At 36.3% G+C, this 17,568-nt stretch overlaps 1 protein-coding gene across 15 annotated transcripts in view; it reads right to left on the reverse strand.

Annotated features, from left to right (window-relative positions):
• MYCBP2 (MYC binding protein 2) overlaps nt 1–17,568 on the reverse strand; it is a 175,104-nt gene that overhangs the window by 22,543 nt on the left and 134,993 nt on the right. For 10 of the 15 annotated variants that reach the window (XM_074535571.1, XM_074535568.1, XM_074535575.1 and 7 more), the window contains 9 exons: nt 17,262–17,423; nt 10,613–10,714; nt 6,292–7,938; nt 5,168–5,337; nt 4,179–4,423; nt 3,312–3,479; nt 1,492–1,649; nt 879–1,078; nt 450–599 (listed from right to left, as the gene is read on the reverse strand). In XM_074535571.1, coding sequence (XP_074391672.1) covers nt 450–599; nt 879–1,078; nt 1,492–1,649; nt 3,312–3,479; nt 4,179–4,423; nt 5,168–5,337; nt 6,292–7,938; nt 10,613–10,714; nt 17,262–17,423 — 3,002 coding nt within the window. The remainder of the gene's footprint in view (nt 1–449; nt 600–878; nt 1,079–1,491; nt 1,650–3,311; nt 3,480–4,178; nt 4,424–5,167; nt 5,338–6,291; nt 7,939–10,612; nt 10,715–17,261; nt 17,424–17,568) is intronic. The other 5 variants (XM_026793784.2, XM_026793774.2, XM_026793773.2 and 2 more) reach the window with 2 other exon arrangements.

Below are 17,568 nucleotides of genomic sequence, written 5' to 3' on the forward strand. Positions count from 1 at the left end.
TATACCTACTGCACATAATATTACTTAATTATTTATATACATACATGTACACAGCAGTACATAAATTGTCTATGCTTTTTATAACTATGGACTTAAAACATGGAAAGACATAGTAAACCAAACCACAAAGTGGTTCTAAAAAATATTTTATCTTCTCTCTCATTGCAGAGCAAAGGAGGAATAAAAAGCAATTTTTTTTTTAATTTATCAATGTGCTTGTGCTTGTTTTGCTTTCTTATTTCCCAAGAATACTAGAAAATGCTGCTTTAGAAGACCTCATGATTGATCAGCACATAGAAAGTGATGATTCAGAAGAAAAACTAATCTGTCTACAAAATGAATTCAACTACAGTTTAAGATTTTGTTTCACAGAGGGAGGATTAAGGAATTTTGTTTTTCACATGGAAGTATTTCTAATTTGCCTACAAAACCAGCAAAACCTCACTTACTTGTTCTGCATTTTCTTTATTTGATTTATTTTCTTCATCCTCTTCTTCTTCAGGCTCCACAGGTGCAGGAGTCAGGGAAGCCACAAAATGCCATAAGATATCATGAAGAGAAGTTGTTTGAATGACATTACAAAGAAGCCAGTTGAAGGCCTAAAACAAATTACATACAAGGAGTTACCAGCTAGTTAAGCAAACCTGGAGTAAAACTGTTTCCTAAACCATTTATTGAAGGAGGTGATGATGATTTGGACAGGCAAATAATAATGCAAAAGTCATCAAAGTAAGACATTATTGCTCTGTAGCTAAAACAGTTTATTTAAATGACAACTATAGTACAGCCAACAGAGCATAATCTTAAAAAAAAATTTCCAAGGCAGAATTTACAACCACAATATTTTAATCATCCAAGAGCCATCAGTACATGAATACCTCCATGGCAAAGACTCTGCAAGCAGATTTCCGTAAGGCTTGTTTCATCGCTATTTCAAGTCCTTCCAGATCATGATGCTGGATTACAAATGCCAATACTGGCCACTGGAAATTTCTCTCTCCTTTGGAAAGAGAGCTGTGGGCGGAGATTAACCGAGAAAGTTCAGGAGATGGATGTCTCAGGAGAGAGGACCCCACTTCTATTTAAAAGCATAAAAATATGCATACATTAGATTCCTTGTGCATTTCAATTTTATAGCCACAGTAAAAATGAAAAGCAATAAAGCACTTTTAGAAATGATTATTTTTTCTGAGAGAAAACTGCATTAAAAAAGCAATATGGAAAAATGATGCTTCAACTGAGAAAGAAAATACCACCTTCGCTTTCAAAACAGGCACAGAAGATTCACTACAAATTTTAGAATTACAGTAAATCCTAATCCAATTTTAGGCTAATTCTGTGCCGATTACCAAACACCTGTTTATTATTATTTTGTTTTATAACTAAAAAGTCACTATATGTATTTATAAAAAAGATATTTGTCTACAGTTTCCAAAAAGAATTCCAAATCCTTGAATCATTTTTCCCTGCTTCTGATGTCTGTGCTCTTACCTGCATCTCCACTGTTGACTCGTCTCCTGGGGATTGCTTTTACACGTGCTGGCAGAATTGAGTGCTGTTTGTCATATTCTGATGCAACAACTGAGTATGATCTTTGAAAGACTGTGCGCTTTGCAAGGTCTGTGTCTGTGATTGGACTGGTTTCCAAACTACGAAGAAATCAGTGAAGTAACACACTCATTAGCAAATATACACAGTGTATCTGAATTATACACCAATAATTAATAAGGATACATGCATTTCATAATCACAATGCTACTACTGCATGAAACTTTTGTCTTATGTACCTAAGAACTGTTTAAATGCTGGAAAAGAAGGAGCACATATTAGAATTACACATGGTGAAAAAGCATGCAAGTGCTTTATAAACAAATGTAATGATGACCATGATGAGTTCCAAGAATTTAGGTATTTCTTTTAGAGAAATACAAACATTCAGATCATGCCTAATTTGAAGTTTCAGACCAAACTTCTCCTGAGAATGCATGTGAAAACATCTATGAAGTGAATTTTTAATAGCAAGCCAACTGAAATTAAGAACTTTATGTGAAGTAATCATTTCTAACATCATTAGCCTTAAAGTCAAATTTGAATTGCTACGGCTATACCTCTGACATGTTTTACTCCTTACCTTCAGTGGACTTCTTACAGTCTGCAGAAGGACTCCCAGCTTATGCTGTCCCTATAGGCCTCAGGAGACCATGGTGTCCACAGTTTTAATAAAGGAATATACCAATACGATGCACTCTTAAGGAGTTTTGTTAGAAAAGTTCTATTTCTGAAAAGACTACATTATAGATTGTAGTATTCCAATAAACTAATTGTGCAGTCAGTATGAAATACAACAAATTGAAATAAAAACAGATTAAAAGCAAATTTTCTCTTCATTACATCCTCACTATAATATGAGGAATCACTGACATCTGAGAACACTGAGCATCTAAATAGATTCTGAACTATTATTAATAATAAGAGCCATTTTTCCCCTGGTGAAACAAAAATTTTTATATCTTCTTGAATTAGATCACAGTAACATTACATGACAAGGAAGTGGCTTAACTTGACAGAAACCATCAAGCACTCTTGGTCCTAGACAGCACTATCATTTCTTCTGTGACATTTTTATGTCCCACAGAACAAAGCAGCAGCATTTGCTTTGAAAAGTGTAAGGCAATGAAATTTCCTCCTGTTCAACCTTCCCTTCAGAATGAAATCCTGAAAGAACAACAGCTACTTCCTTTCAAAAAGCCTGCACTCAATCAGTTGTGGTAAAGAACAGATATAGAGTCAAAAAAACCTGCTACATTTTCAAAGAGTTTGCAACAGTTACAGTCCTTGGATTATTGATCTTTAGATCACTTCTTCAGTTCTGTTGATTCTGGAGAATTTTCCTCTATGGGGAAATAAGCAGGCCTGAAGTAGAGCCTATGGATAAATTTCTCTGTATGCTAAGAGTCCTTATCAACTGAACAAATTTTTTTTGTATTTGGGTTGCAAACCCAGGATCTTTCTAGAGCGAAGTAATTGAAGTACAGTAAAAAGTTTCAGTTCTGATTTGTATATTCCTTGCATATTTAGATATTCAAACATACTTCACTGCTAACAGTTGAAAATACACACTTGATATGCTATAATCCACTAAAACTTTGCTAACTACAGCTTCATAGGCTTTTGTCTTTTATGCTGCCATTTCAGAAACTGATCTGATACTTTAGCTCCTTAACTGCAGCAATGTTTTCCTTTTTTTTTAAATTGGTGTTATGCTACTGCTTTAGCATTTGCACACAGCACCTAGAATTACAAGGAAGTACCTTGGGGGCATAGATTTCATGTTACTCTCTGGCTCTTCAAAGACATTCGGGCTTGCGTCTGGCGTAACGGAGATGTACGGCGCAGGTACTGAAGTTGATCGCAAGTATCTCATCTCATCCTGGAACAGGTTGTCATCCTGGTACCCAACAAAATTTTCATGATGATGCCTACACCAAATGAGATTTTAAAATTAGAATTAGGATTAAAAATTGCTGAAACACACACATCCACAAAAGTTGTTTGCTGATACAGCGCATCAGCCAATGCTAGTCATTGTACTCTTCACCTATTAATGCTTTTAAGCTAGTAATGACTTTGAAGAGTGGCATACAATGACTTGGAAGATACAGTGGCATTCCTAACCAACAGGTACTGGGGATCACCTTTTTCTATCTTTTAGTATTTTCATCAGGTATTTCCAGAATGTATTTTAGGTTCAAAAGTCTACCCAACATAAGCATGAGACACTACAGTGAAATTTACTTAGAATTTACAAGAAAACCCAAGTCTTCTGGTTTCCTTTTTATTATTTTTAACTGTGAAGAGAAAAAAGTAGCACGTATGTCTGCTACTAATACACTAAGGTAAACTCTTTGGGAAATTCCAAATTCTTTGGACAGAAGCTGAACTGTTATAAAATATTTAGCATCTGAAAACTACTTAGGGCATATTTGTCTCTAGGAGAAAATACAATCTAAAAGATTGAACAGGATCATGGATCAAAACAGATGAAAAAAACATCATGAAGAACTAGGAAAATATGTCTTTTTCTATGAAAGCTTTAGTTCAGTTTACAGACACATTTTTATCCAATACTCTGCATAAATGAGGGTTAAAATCAATATTCATACATGCCCTTTAATTACCTTGCTAATGTCTGTAGATAGAGACATGGCATCTTAATGGGAAAGTCTTCAGAAATTCCTTCTTTTAGACTGGGAAGTTGAGATTGGAATGCTTTTGCAGGGTTATAGCAGAGGATACTGGGCTCAGCAGCACTACTCAGCGACAGTAAATAGAGTGCATTGGCTTTAATCACTTGATGAGCTTCCATAGTTGGCAAGGCACGAGGTGTCTTAACTTGCATTGGTTTTCTCCTAGATTGTTTAATCTAGATAGATTTAAATAAGGCATAATGAAATTCACCACAGGAAAACCTGATGACCTATCTCATAATAGAGCTGCCCAATTCTACCCATTGTAAAATGCCCCTATGACAAAACACATTTTTATTACTTTCCTACCTTTGCAAACATTTAATAGTTTGATAGTTCTGAAGAGACTTGTCTCAAGAGTAATTTTGCGTGGAAATAGTTTCAAAAAATTTAGATTAAAAATAAAGTTAAATTAGCATCATTAACATCAATATATTTGCATACTTTGAGCAAGATTTTGAAATTAGTCCTTGAAGACCACTACAAGAAAAACACCTTTTGTACTATTGCCATTAAAAACTCCTCTAATGGCATCTTGTATGCAAAGATATGGATTATTAGGATCATTAAAAAAACTTCAAACATGAAGTTAAAACAGCCCACATTTTAGCAAACAAATAAAACCACTCAAAATTAAATAAACTGACAGATGCTAACAAAACTATTACATTCAATCCTGTGGCTATACAGGGATAAAAAATAAAATTAGTTTACAAATTTGAGCACACTATCATCTGAAGGAAAGAAAACCTGTCAGAAGCCAGTGACGTTTCTCTCTTATTATCTTAAACCTAACAATGAGGATAAGAGGCTATTCCCAAATTATGAAGTTCCAAATTTTTTAAACTAGTCCTTCTTTTCAAGTTGTGAATACAGCACTACTAAGCAGACAGGAAGTTAAACAGAGGAGCTGAAAATACCTTCTCTCTTGCCGCTGCTTGTTTTTCACGGAGGTACTTTTCTCTGCACCGATCGCACACCAGATACCACGTGCTCCCTCCGATGCCACCATCGCCACAATTGCCAGCCCATCCTCCACAGAAGTGCCCAATGCTGTTGTACCCTTGGCCACCGGCATAGCGGCCACAGCCTACATGGGGGAAAGTGAGAACAACTGATTTCAAATGCAGGATTCTTTCTCTATTATTTATTGCTCTAAAAGAGGGATGAAGAGGGGAGAAAGGGAAGTGCTTGTCTTTTTCCAGCCTGATTTTCTACTTTTCTATGTGTCTGAATTGTTCTTTATAAAACTTGAAAACGACATTTGTATGCTTTAGATAGTGGTGGGATACATGGACAAGAACAGACAAGAACCTTCTTTTGGTTCTTGTCCATGTATCCCACCACTATCTAAAGCATACAAATGTCGTTTTCAAGTTCTATAAAGAACTTATCCAAAGCATGAACAGATCCCCATTTAGACAGCTAAGTTATAGTTAAGGTGAGTATTTTAAGTTCGCCAACAATAGCTGTAATTTAACAAACACAAAAATCTTGCTTCCTAGCTAACAAAGCTTAAGAAGGAATGCAGGGTATTATTTTGTTGATTAGAGTTTCTCAGAAAGATTCAGGACTTTAACTTTGCACACACAGTGCTAAAAAAAAGTAGAGATCAACAAGTACGTAAAAAATAAAGTCATTGATACCCAGTACTGACACAGCAGACAGAAGTTTCCTACTCTTGACAGCAGAGCAGTAACAGAAAACTTCTGTCAATGTAGAAACTCTAACTGACCAATCTCATTTTTTATTTCAGCACAGCTTCAAATCCTAAAGTGTAAAACACAGCATGTTTCTGAAGAGCTACTGTAAAGTCAGAGCATTATTTTGACCTTGTTTCAAACAACTTAGAAACTTAAGATCCCTAACTACTTAAAATTATACACAAAGATGTGCAACTGATCTGTATACAAGTATAACTTTTAATTTAGTGTATGTAACAGAAAGCATAGCCTGACATTCTCCTAACAGCAACTAACACCAAAGCATGTGTGTGAAATATACTTTATGGATGGACATGGGAATTAAAAATATGGAGTCTTACCTGGATGAGCTTGTCTCATGTGGTAAGTCACTGGATATGGATGGGATTCTCCACACAACTCACAGATGGTATCTTTTTCTGGTCCTCCCACTGCAAGCTGGGCCATCTCACCAAAAAGATTTCCCCTTGGCCTAGCTTCAACTTTTTCTTTTTTCTTTTTCTCCTTTTTGGCTTTCTTGTTATCTTTGTCACTTTCCTTCTTCTTTAAGACTGCACATGAACCAGGACTTGGAAAAATCATGTTTTGGGAAGCTGCTTTAATAGTTGCTAAAGAAATATCTTCCCAGAAAGCTACTAAGTGCTGCAGTGTTAATGGAAGAGGAGACTTGGATTTCATTGTGTGATGACTGGATGTTTCAAAGGAGGTAGTTTCATTTTTTCCATCCTCACACTTTTCATGCAGAGGCGGTTCTTTTAACATTGAGAGGACTTTGTTTTTATTGATGCTACCCATTTTAGAGATATCTGGTCCGTGAGGTGAGATGTTGAACATGTTAAGAGCAGATGATATTTCCAATGAATGTCTATTTTTCAACTTGGTCTCTTTTTCCTCTGCAGGTTGTTGAGTAAGACTGCTTCGTATAGGTGCATGCTCTTTGGACAGTTCTGGATTAAACTTCAAGAAAGATGAGCATGCCATGGCATCATGAACTATTCCTTCATGCCAAAGAAATGCAGCAAATACGGCTCGAGCACATTCTGCAACAGAAGGTGACATTGCTTGCTTGGCAGGCTCTATGGGCTTTGATCCATCTCCTTTGAAAAGGAAGTTGGATTTTTCCTTTTTGGGTCTTGTGTGCCTGCCAGCACATTTACGGCTCACTTTCGGAGATGCTCTCATGTCTTGCTCATCCTTCAGTGGTGCTTTTCCAATGCTGAAATGAACTTTATTAGAACCATCGTCCAGACTTCTGAATTCGGTGTTGTCTTCACAGGTGGTATCTGTAATGCTGTCAGTCTTCAAAGTACTTGAAGTACAGACTTCAACTACCTCACTGTGAAGATTTTCTTGTACGACATGAGGGGAAGGAGCTCTATTTTCAGTTTCTGGTGCAGATTTTCCATCTTTCGTAGTAATTTTTGGCTTGGGTGAAGTGGACCTCCCCCTTAAGGGTTCTGTTAGCGGCACTTTCTTTTTGCGAAGCGTGTCTGGATCTAACGTGTAAGAATCTGATTTGGAGCGTTCTCGAGGAGGATCAAGCTTTGTTTTTACAGGGGATGAAGCTTTCTGAGGTAGAGTTGTTTTGTCATTGGGTGACGAGGATCGTGGAGAACTAGCACCGGATCTAATGCCTGTAAGTGTCTTTGTCTTTGGAGAAGTTGACCGGGTTCCTGGCCCTGGAGATTCAGCTCTCAGGCCAGGAGTTGTTCTTCCATCAGTTTTTAGTGTTTGCAGAGTGTTATGATTTGGTGACAAAGACCTGCTGTGCGAGTCTGAGCGCAACTTTGCGGCATCTGATTTCAGCATCAGGCACTCGCTGGCCAATAAGCCATCGGTATTTCTGGGCTTCTTCTGCTCGGCAGCGGTTCGGTTCATTCGCACGTCAAGCTTGGGTGACCTGCAGTCAGCTCTGTGCTTGGATGCCATGTCTGATTTTCCTGCTGGAGAAATCGGTCTAGCAGCTCCTGTGAAATTCATTCGGTCACCTGTATAATGTTTCATAATTGAACTGTTACAGCTGACAGTGACACCCTCGATAGTACAAAACAAAGACTGAAGACCTGAACACAAGGTAAGTATCAAACACATGCTTCTGTTCACATCAAAATGAAAGGAAACATGAAGGGATCTTTTTCACCCTAGAATACTTTTGATACATTTCTTTTCCCAAAGATACACAGAAACAAGTGTTAGGAAGTTTTTACAGAAAAAACCACTACTATGGAGGTTGGCAAAAGGCACAGTTCATTCTTTCTAAAAAACGCACTATTTACATCCTTAGGTGAAATTCCAGAGTTAACTAAGTTTACCACAGCTGCGACAGAAACCAGGGACTATTTATCTGCTATCTCAATGTGTGACAGGCTGACTGCAACAGGAGACCAAATGTATTGCCAGATTTATTTTCTTCAATGCTCAAAAGCCAGGAATTGTAGGAAATAAACACTTAGTAAGGCAAACTGGGCGAGAGGGTTTCAAATATGCTCAAAATGACTCAAATGGATAATCTATGGAATCTACTTTTTGAAATCTAAAATCTACCCTATCTTCAGCTATAAAAACACTTAAACCCCTCCAAAACAAGAAACCCACTTTTTCAACCACTAAGTTAAATGGCCAGCTCTGGTCAATGATGTCGTCCTACTTCAGTGCACTAATTTATTGTTCCTATGCACGTTGACTTTATACATATATTAATCTACAGAGCTGTAAGACTACAAGAGCTACAAGAACTACAGGCAGCTTAGTACAGGTACATACAAAAAGTAGCTTATGAAGGCAATCTACTTCTGATACCTCTGTGAACCAAGTTTCTCCTGTAGAATTGTACTCTGAAAATTAATCCAAGCAATATGGAAATTACTGGCAAGCAATGCAGCAGTTAATACAGCTGTCTCTCCATGAATCCTTACTGCAAAATCTTGAATGCAGAGTTAAATCCTTTTGATTTGAATGGGTTTTCATTAATCAAACATGAGAAGTGTTTCCCTAGTAAGCCTGCAGAATTAGGAAACAGTACTTAGGAATATTTTTCTTTTCTAGATATTAAAAAGGTTATTTGCATTTGTCTGGGCTTATTTTTGAGAAAGCAACTATTTGTTAAAAAATAAAGTTTCAATTAATCAAAGAGTATTTGCAAATTTAAGTCTTGATTTCTTATGGGAACAGGATAGACAGTCACCTTTTAACTAGTATCTTCAGTATTAGAAGATGTGAAATCAGTGTCTACTTTCTTATGCATTATGGGATCTGAAGCAACTTCATGAAGTTCTCAATCACCAACCCTTACCCCTACCCTAGAAAATACATAGATGCAATTTTTTCCTACTATTATCTCTCACAATATAAAAAACAACCAAGAAAAATTTAGGAAAATTTTGAGCAAAATTTATCAACAAGATGCTTCCTCATGTTGTAAAAAATTTTTATTTGCTATTTCCATATTTAAATACCTTACAATAAAACTAACAGCAAAAGGGAAAAAGTGAAGGATGAATCATATTGGAATATTTAACAAGCCTGAAATTTAGAATACTTTTCTGCCTTTCCAATACATTGCAGAAGTTCATACTTCTAAGAGCAGAGAAGAAATATTGTGTCTATATTCAAGAATAATATATCAAATGTAAGCAAATAGAATATAATGAGAATATAGCAAGTATTTATCATCCTAATAAATTTTGAGAGTCTAATCTGTCTTCATTTCTACTAGTTCTATAATTGTTTTTCACTTGGAAGGGGGAAGTTGGCATAAGAAGGCAAGAAATAACATGGTAAATTGTGGTTTATAAAATGACTGTTCTTGCTAAAAGAAAAAAAAAAGTTTTGCAGTCCAAGCATTTCAGCCATACCAGCTTAATTATTCACCAGTTTTACTCATGAGTTATTTTGAGATGCTTATTTTGTGATAAATTCTGAAATGCAAATTAGAATTACTTTTATACACATTTTTCCCAGTCTCCCAGATCAGAAAATACTTAAGGTTGAAAGTTTTACAGAATGCCTCATAAAAGAGAAAAAAAATGTGAAAAGATGACAATCATTTTAGAGGACATATAACACTTCAAGCCATTCAGCAAATACCAAATTTGAAGTACATGCATGATTAGCAAATACCAATGAGGAAAACATTCCAGAACAAAACTGCTTATGAAAGGTATAGCCTAACGATGGCTTCCAACAAAAATAGTATCTTGTTTTTTAAGAAAACAAAGGTTTGCACATAGAGAAATAATCCTAAGCAGCATTCAGGAGTATCAGCACAAAAAGAAAAATCTTCCTAAGGAAAAAGTGCATAAAACAGCAAGCTTCTTTGTCTGTAAGCAAGAAAAAATTCCCAGATCTTATTTCCTGTTTCGTCTTATATACTTTTGTCTATTATTTAAAACAGCTGTAATTAGACTAACAGTCACTTTCCATTTTACAAAGCAGAGACAGCTACATTGTGCATCATGGAGTTGCTGCAACTCAGGAAGGCAACACTGAATGATTACATCAGATGAGCTCCCAACAAATACCAAACTTGAACATTCGCTTTCAAAACATTATTTTCTTACATGATTGAAATGAAAATGCATGGAAGGAGAAAGAAGCACAAACCCAAAACATTTTGCAGGTAAAAAATCTGAATAACCTTGCTATGTTGGCATGCATACCCACCCTTCAGTTTGTGAGAGAGGGATGAAATAGCAGAGGCAGGCCCAGCTACATCACTACTTTTGTAAATACGCTCACGAGAAGCAAGGCAGCAGGATGGAGTTTCTACAGTGGAAAACAGTTGCACAGAAGCAGCACAGATTCAATGGAAAAGCAGCAGAGATAAAAACAACAGCATTTCAAATGATATGCATCTTCTTTGTTATGTATTGTGAATTCCTACATTAGTTTTAAATGACAGACAGTAGTTTGCATAGGAATGCAGTAAATCAGCTTCCTTGATCTAAAAATGCTGCAATTTCAATCTTAGTTTTTAGGATCTAAAAATGTAATATATGAGGGCTAGCCAATGACAGTTATGGTTCATTATAAAAATCAGCAGTGTCTAGTTTTGAACTGAACCTGGATTTGAGATGTTAGCATTTAATCTGTAAGTTCAAAAATTAATTATTTAGAACTTCAATATGGTCTTCCAGATGATCAATTTACACGTTCTTTAGTGAAAATTAGAGAACATCTGATTTAGTTTTGGAGTCTTGTTAATCACTTGAAAGAATGAAAAAAAATACATTAAACACACCAAAACACTCTTTTCAGAAGTGATTGCGCCTCATTAATGTAATGCTTTGAAAAACTTCACTTATGTAATGTGAAGTTCCTCAATACAAGAAACCTAACTAGTAGTAGATCAATGTCTACCCAACAGTATACAGATGAAAAAAAAATCTGTATCAGGTCTTAAAAATAATTTTGATTTAAGAAAAATTCTGATATCACTCAAGATAATTTCAGTACAGTGTACTGACATCAAATCTGTTAGAAATACAACTCCACAAAAATAAAACTTGGGGAGAAATACTAGGGAGTTTTCATTTCAGTCTGTAATTTTTTTTTCTGGTTTTAAGTCCTATTTCTTCCTTTGGAAAAAAAAAGTGTACAATTCTTACTGAAGTAATAATGATAAAGAGAATGTGCATGTTAGAAGATACTGTTTTAGATAGACCTTTTTGTATAAATGGAGTAAGGTAGTTGTATTGAAAATAATTATTTCAATTTCTACACTGTTTAAGACACCTTTTTGCTCTGGTAATACATTTACTAATTTGTACATTCAACAAGCCTGCTACCTTATGCAATGAGCTATGGTTCCAGAAACTCTGCAATGAGAAGGTGTTCATACATTTGAAGTAAGAATTTCGTTCTCTAAAAAAGGAAATGAATCCTTAATTTTTCAATACAGTATTAACACAGATTTAACACCAGTATTACCTACTTTTGATACCAATAACAACTATATAGCTTCTGAGCAACAGGATGTCACTCTGTCAATTTTTAAAGGTAAAAGGCAAACAAACATTAGGAGCACAAAACAGCAGTAGCAGCAAACCTAAAAATGTCAATTTGATACACTAGCATCCCACGAATAATGAAAGGAAAATTTTTACAAAATCCACTTTCAGGAATGCACATTTATACTTCATTCTTTCACTCTGTCTCTGAGAACACTTACATTTTACAATACTGTAATCTAGTGTTGAATGATGCACTACTACTATTAAATTGTTTCAAGGGGACTGTGGGTGCAGCAGTATAACTGGAAAGCCTCAGGGACCAACATTTTGATCAGAACTCCCTCTTCTTGAAACATCCTCAAAGACTACAAAGACAAGGCAGGCAAGGCTGTCTCATGAGCCATTCAAATATGACAGTGTGCCTTTAGTCATGCTCTTCCCTTCATCATGGAAACACCTCCAGCTTGAAAAGCCACCCAATATGGAACATAAGAGGCAATTCAATTTCAATGGCAGGATTGAAATTTCAGCAGCTGTGCCTACTTCCTCTGAGGAAACCTAGGAAGTAAGACATACCACTAACTGGCTCGTGTGAATCTTCTTTAAGCAAACTCTGTAACCATCATGTAAAGTGCCACTGGAAAATGGAGTTAGCTTCAAGTTTCTTCTGACATGCCACTGCTTTTCTGCACCATGATGAATGAAAGCACTGACCTGCCTTTGCTGTGCTGCCTGAGCAATGGATACCTCTTAAAAATAATGTACTCTTCTTTCACTCACTTTTACTGACATGGAAATTGCAATACAGCTGTCAGTTTACTCTCCTCAAGCACTGCAATCAACTTATCTTTCTTCTCCTCCTGAAAATGCCAAATGTCATAGTAACAGCAGGACTAGGATTTTTTAGAAATTTTTCCATTAATAAAAGAATGCACTGAAGTAAAAAAAAAAAGCTTGAATATTAAAGAGAAAAATGTATTTAGTATGGTTAAAGTAGGGATATGAGTGAATGAATTAAAGCAAAAGCTGAAATATGCTATAATGAGAAAAATATTGGCAATATTCTATACCAATGGTGGGGCTTGGAACACTAACACTTGAGCCACATAAATGTATTAACTGAAAGAAGCGTTCCTGTGCTGGAAAGGTATATAAAAAAATGAATTCTATGCTTTTCTAATTTCTAACTACAACTTTTGAAGATGTGATACGAGGGGATTAGTTCTAAAAAAACACCTGACACAATTTGCACTCTTTCTCCAGCCTTTACCACACCAGTCCTCCGAGGATGGTTTTGGATTGACCAGGCCAAATGTATGTTCCATATGTACCTTTGCCTCTAGAACTTGAAAAGCCTAGGTTATAGGACCATTTAATTTAGCTCAAATTTTCAGGAATGATACCTTGGCAATATGCAGCCAAGGTACCATTATTTTTAATTTATGAAAAAAACAATTAGACTAGTTGTCACTGGTTTAACTGATGATTAAATCACATATAGAAGAGATCACCATGCCTGGTTGAGAAGATTCTCTCAATTTTACTGAGACACTACCAAGAAGCACATCTTATGTGCTCCATATGTGTGCTGGTCTTTTGTGCCCCCTCTACAGTTTTAGAAAATGCAGACAGAAGCACTGTGGCTCTAAATGCAATTTCACCAGCACCTAGCTGGGAAAGGAACAAAATCAAAAAGAAACAGATCACACAATACTGAAAGGATGTGTGGAGGAACTCCTGACAAGAATGGCAGGAGTTGATGATGGGTGGTTGGACTGCAGCTCTGCAGCACAGACTGCAAAGGAAGCAGCTCACAGGACTCTGTATTGAAGAGCAGCTCAGCACTGCAGCTTCTGCCTGCACAGGAAGAAGTACCTCAAACAAGCTGAATGGCTACTGGGAGGGAGGGAAGTTAACACATCAGAAATCATGGGGGTCCAAAGCTTTTTAGCCCAGAAATCCATCCCTCATTTGCAGCATCAACTCAGGTGTAAGGAAACATGGCATACAGGTCTAACACTGGTGACTGCAAAGTCTCACACTTCCCTCCCTAACTTCAGAGCTCAACAGCCAATCATGAAATTCTGGTAACTGACGCTGGACAACATGCCAAGATCCTGTGACTCACACTTGAGACATCTAAGGAGATTTATAACCTAGCATGTATTGCTGAAGGTTGAGAAACTACATCTTCCATGACCCTCTAGGCTTCCTCACTTCCCCTACAATCAGAACTCAACAGAAATTTGAGTCTTCTCTGCTTTTAGCAAAGTTCATTGACAAATAAATCAAACAACCAGTAATAATCTTGTGGGTATGGCAGTTTGCACAAGCAAATCTGTTACTGATCATCTTACAGGCTTCTCAGAAGCAAGCATAAGCAGGCTGCAGCAATTACAGCCTGTTTTGGTCAAATATCCAAGGAAGAAACATACATAAACTTGTGATCTTACTGGAAAAAAATTCTTGCTAAGGCTCCAAGTCAACAGAGATGTTCCTGTACTCTAAGGTAGGTTCTGCCAGCTCTTTTACCTTTTCTGAACTTTTAGTTGCACACAAGACTAACAAAGAATTAAAATAAATGGCAAGAGTACCTCAATTTTGTCTGTCCTTGTGAAAAAGAAAACAATCTCTTGTATAGCTATGTCTGAAAAGTAGCAAAGGAATTAAGCAGGACAGAACAAACAGCCCTTCAGACTTCTAGCAAGTAACACAAAACTGAGTAACAGTTTCCCTTTTGCTTTTCCTAATATCCCTTCTGCAACACATTCTTTGGTATAACACAGAGTGCTGTTGTAACTCATTTACAATGTGAAAGGAGCAACAGAGGCACTTTTTATTTCCTCAAGCATTATATCTCAGGAGGTGATTGTCCTAAACTGTAGTATTTCTGAAAAAAATAACCAGACACTGTGTTGGAGGAAAAAGGTTGTGACAAATCCTTTCCTGATTTCTTAAGTGAATTTGCAAACCAAACCTCAAGGACAGAAAAAGCTCCTGAAAAAACAGATACCTACAAACACTTCTAAGGAAAACTATAATCTGTCACCAGCACAAAGTATGTTTATATCAGATCAAAATTTTTCTTCCTATTAAAAAAATCTAAATAAAGGAAATAATTCTAGAGGGCATTCAGCAGAATCCTAGCTTTCCTCAGAATTATGCCAAACCAAATTTCTCCCCAGAGATAGAGATACTTGAGGAAGAACTGAAAATGTAAACAGTAGACTGAACTATTTAGGCTGACTTGCAATCAAGATTGGCATTTAGTATATAACATCTGCAGACAGGAAAATCTGGGCTGGCAAAACTTCTTTCAACTATTAGACTATCATTAGTCCATTTAATAAAACAGTATACTGACTATAAGCATTCATTTTAATTTTAAAATCTAACTTTACTGCAGGAAGCACTTATGGATGAAGCACGTAATTGGAAACTAAAACTAAGTGTATCTAGGGCAAAAATTCAATTGACTTGATATGGACTAAAGATGTGTTGTTTAGTGGATTACTTTTAATTACATGTTTGGTAACAGAAGGCTATAAAGTGATTTAGAATTAATTAATTAAAATTGCATACTTAAAATTAGTTTCTGTTACTGAAAGTTCTAATATAACTGCATAAAACTTTTAAATGAACAAGTAAATTGATATAGTCTTACAGGCATCCCTGACTATATGCTGAATTTGGATGTACTTGCAAATGGAGGATGAACAAGTTTGCAAAAGTCTAAAGAAATTTAAACAAGAAATCTCCCATGTTATTCTTTAACTTTGTGAAAACAAAAACATTAGTATTTCTCTCCTTTATGAATAATTTACATTATCTGCATGAAACCTGACACTGGATAATAAACTGCTTTAAAAAAACTCTTTGTATCAAATCACAGTCAGTGACCAGTACACCAGTTCAGGCTGACAATTTTTTCCCTTCTGGAAGGGCAAATCACCAAACTGGTTGAGACTTTGTACTAAGCTAAGATCCCAGACACAAATTCAAAAAAATTTTCCAGTTTCATCATTTTATTATTTGGTAGACCACCAGTGCTCCTCCCCTACCTGACAAAAAAAGGCTTCCATTTGAATTGTATCCTTACTAAAACACAAAATATGGATGTACCTTACTGAATACAGTTTATCTACACATCTTGGACAGAGAATCCATTGAGCAAGATCTTGTTGGGCAATCAAAAATGATGCTTCTGTTTTCATACAATGTAAGTCTAAATGCTAAAGGACAAATCATCTGAAGTTTGAAATAATACTATTAGGGTTACTTTTGATGCAAAGCTGAGTAACTGATTTTACTTCTCTGAACAACTGAAAAGAAAACCAAAAAGTGAGAGGAAAGAATAAATATTTGACAAATTCTCAATAAGGGTGTGCTGATGCCACTGGCAGTCAGCTGTTAATTTGAGTAGAGTTTGGAATATTCTGCTTTCAGGATGTTGGTCTAAGTCCAGCAAAACTACAGAAGATCGTGATCAAAAGATTTCTGACAATCCTCGTAAAAGCAAATTAGAAATCTTAATCTAGCTCTCACATGAAGGACTTCACAGTAACCTCAATAAGCTGAGCTGGAGAGATGCAGGACTGCATATACACAGACACTGAACTGACTGACAGGGTCAACAAGAAAGAGCTGAGGCACCTCAGAGAGTTTGTGGGAGACAGGGATAAAGGAGTACTCCTGTGACCTGACCTGTTCTGGATGTAAGAGAGAATTTAGTGCAGTATCAGCTATCCATCATGAATGCTGAGCTTTTAGTTTTCATTAATCAAAACAGTTTCCTGTCCTCCCATCAGTAATCAGGTTAGCTGGTATTCACCTCAATGAGCAAACTTCTTTACCGCGCCAATCCTATGAACACCCAACACAACATTAACAAAACATTTCTTATGAGTAGTGCCAAGTTATTCCCACTGTCCTGCTACATCCCTAAAGTTAGGAGCAACAACAAAAATAGAAATTTAGGAAGTAAGAAAAGTTAACACCTATGTACTTACTCAAGTGCATTTTTGATGTTAAAGGAGTTATCAACATTTTGTACTATATGAAATATTTACCTTATTTATAAACCAGAGTTGCATAAAATATCGGAAATGCACTTTCATGACTTGTCTATGGTGAAGAACACATACAAACCCAAAATACTGTCAATATAAAAATTAAAGTTGAACAAGTATACTTCTTTGGGAGCATTACTTTACATGCTTCTGAATCATGAAAAACTTAAAAAAAAAAACAAAACCAGAAAGGTGCACTGGGGGATGATTAGCAGCTGGTAAGCAACTGAGAACAGCAATGTGAAAGCTGCAGAAATGGACTGATGAGGCAGGTAAGGCTGACAAACTTACTCTGAAGCTGTGGCTGAGGCTGCTGGAAGGAAAGGGGCTGTCCGAACACAAATGGACTGTGGACAAGGGAAGAGGGAGGTTTTGCAGCTTGATCAAAGATGGAAGGAGCTGGGAGATTTGGCCGTGACTGAATGGAATTCAGTATGGCACTCAGTTGGTCACCTGTAGTGGGCAAAACAGTCAAAACTACAACCTGTTACCTGTCATTCTCCACAAAGGCAGAGTAAAATGGTACTCCAAGTTTCAATGATGATAATAGAGAAAGCTCATGAAACTCATTTAGCCACATACAACTCTGGTTGTGGCT

The sequence above is a fragment of the Zonotrichia albicollis genome, chromosome 2, assembly GCF_047830755.1.
Source record: "Zonotrichia albicollis isolate bZonAlb1 chromosome 2, bZonAlb1.hap1, whole genome shotgun sequence".
Taxonomy (NCBI): domain Eukaryota; kingdom Metazoa; phylum Chordata; class Aves; order Passeriformes; family Passerellidae; genus Zonotrichia; species Zonotrichia albicollis.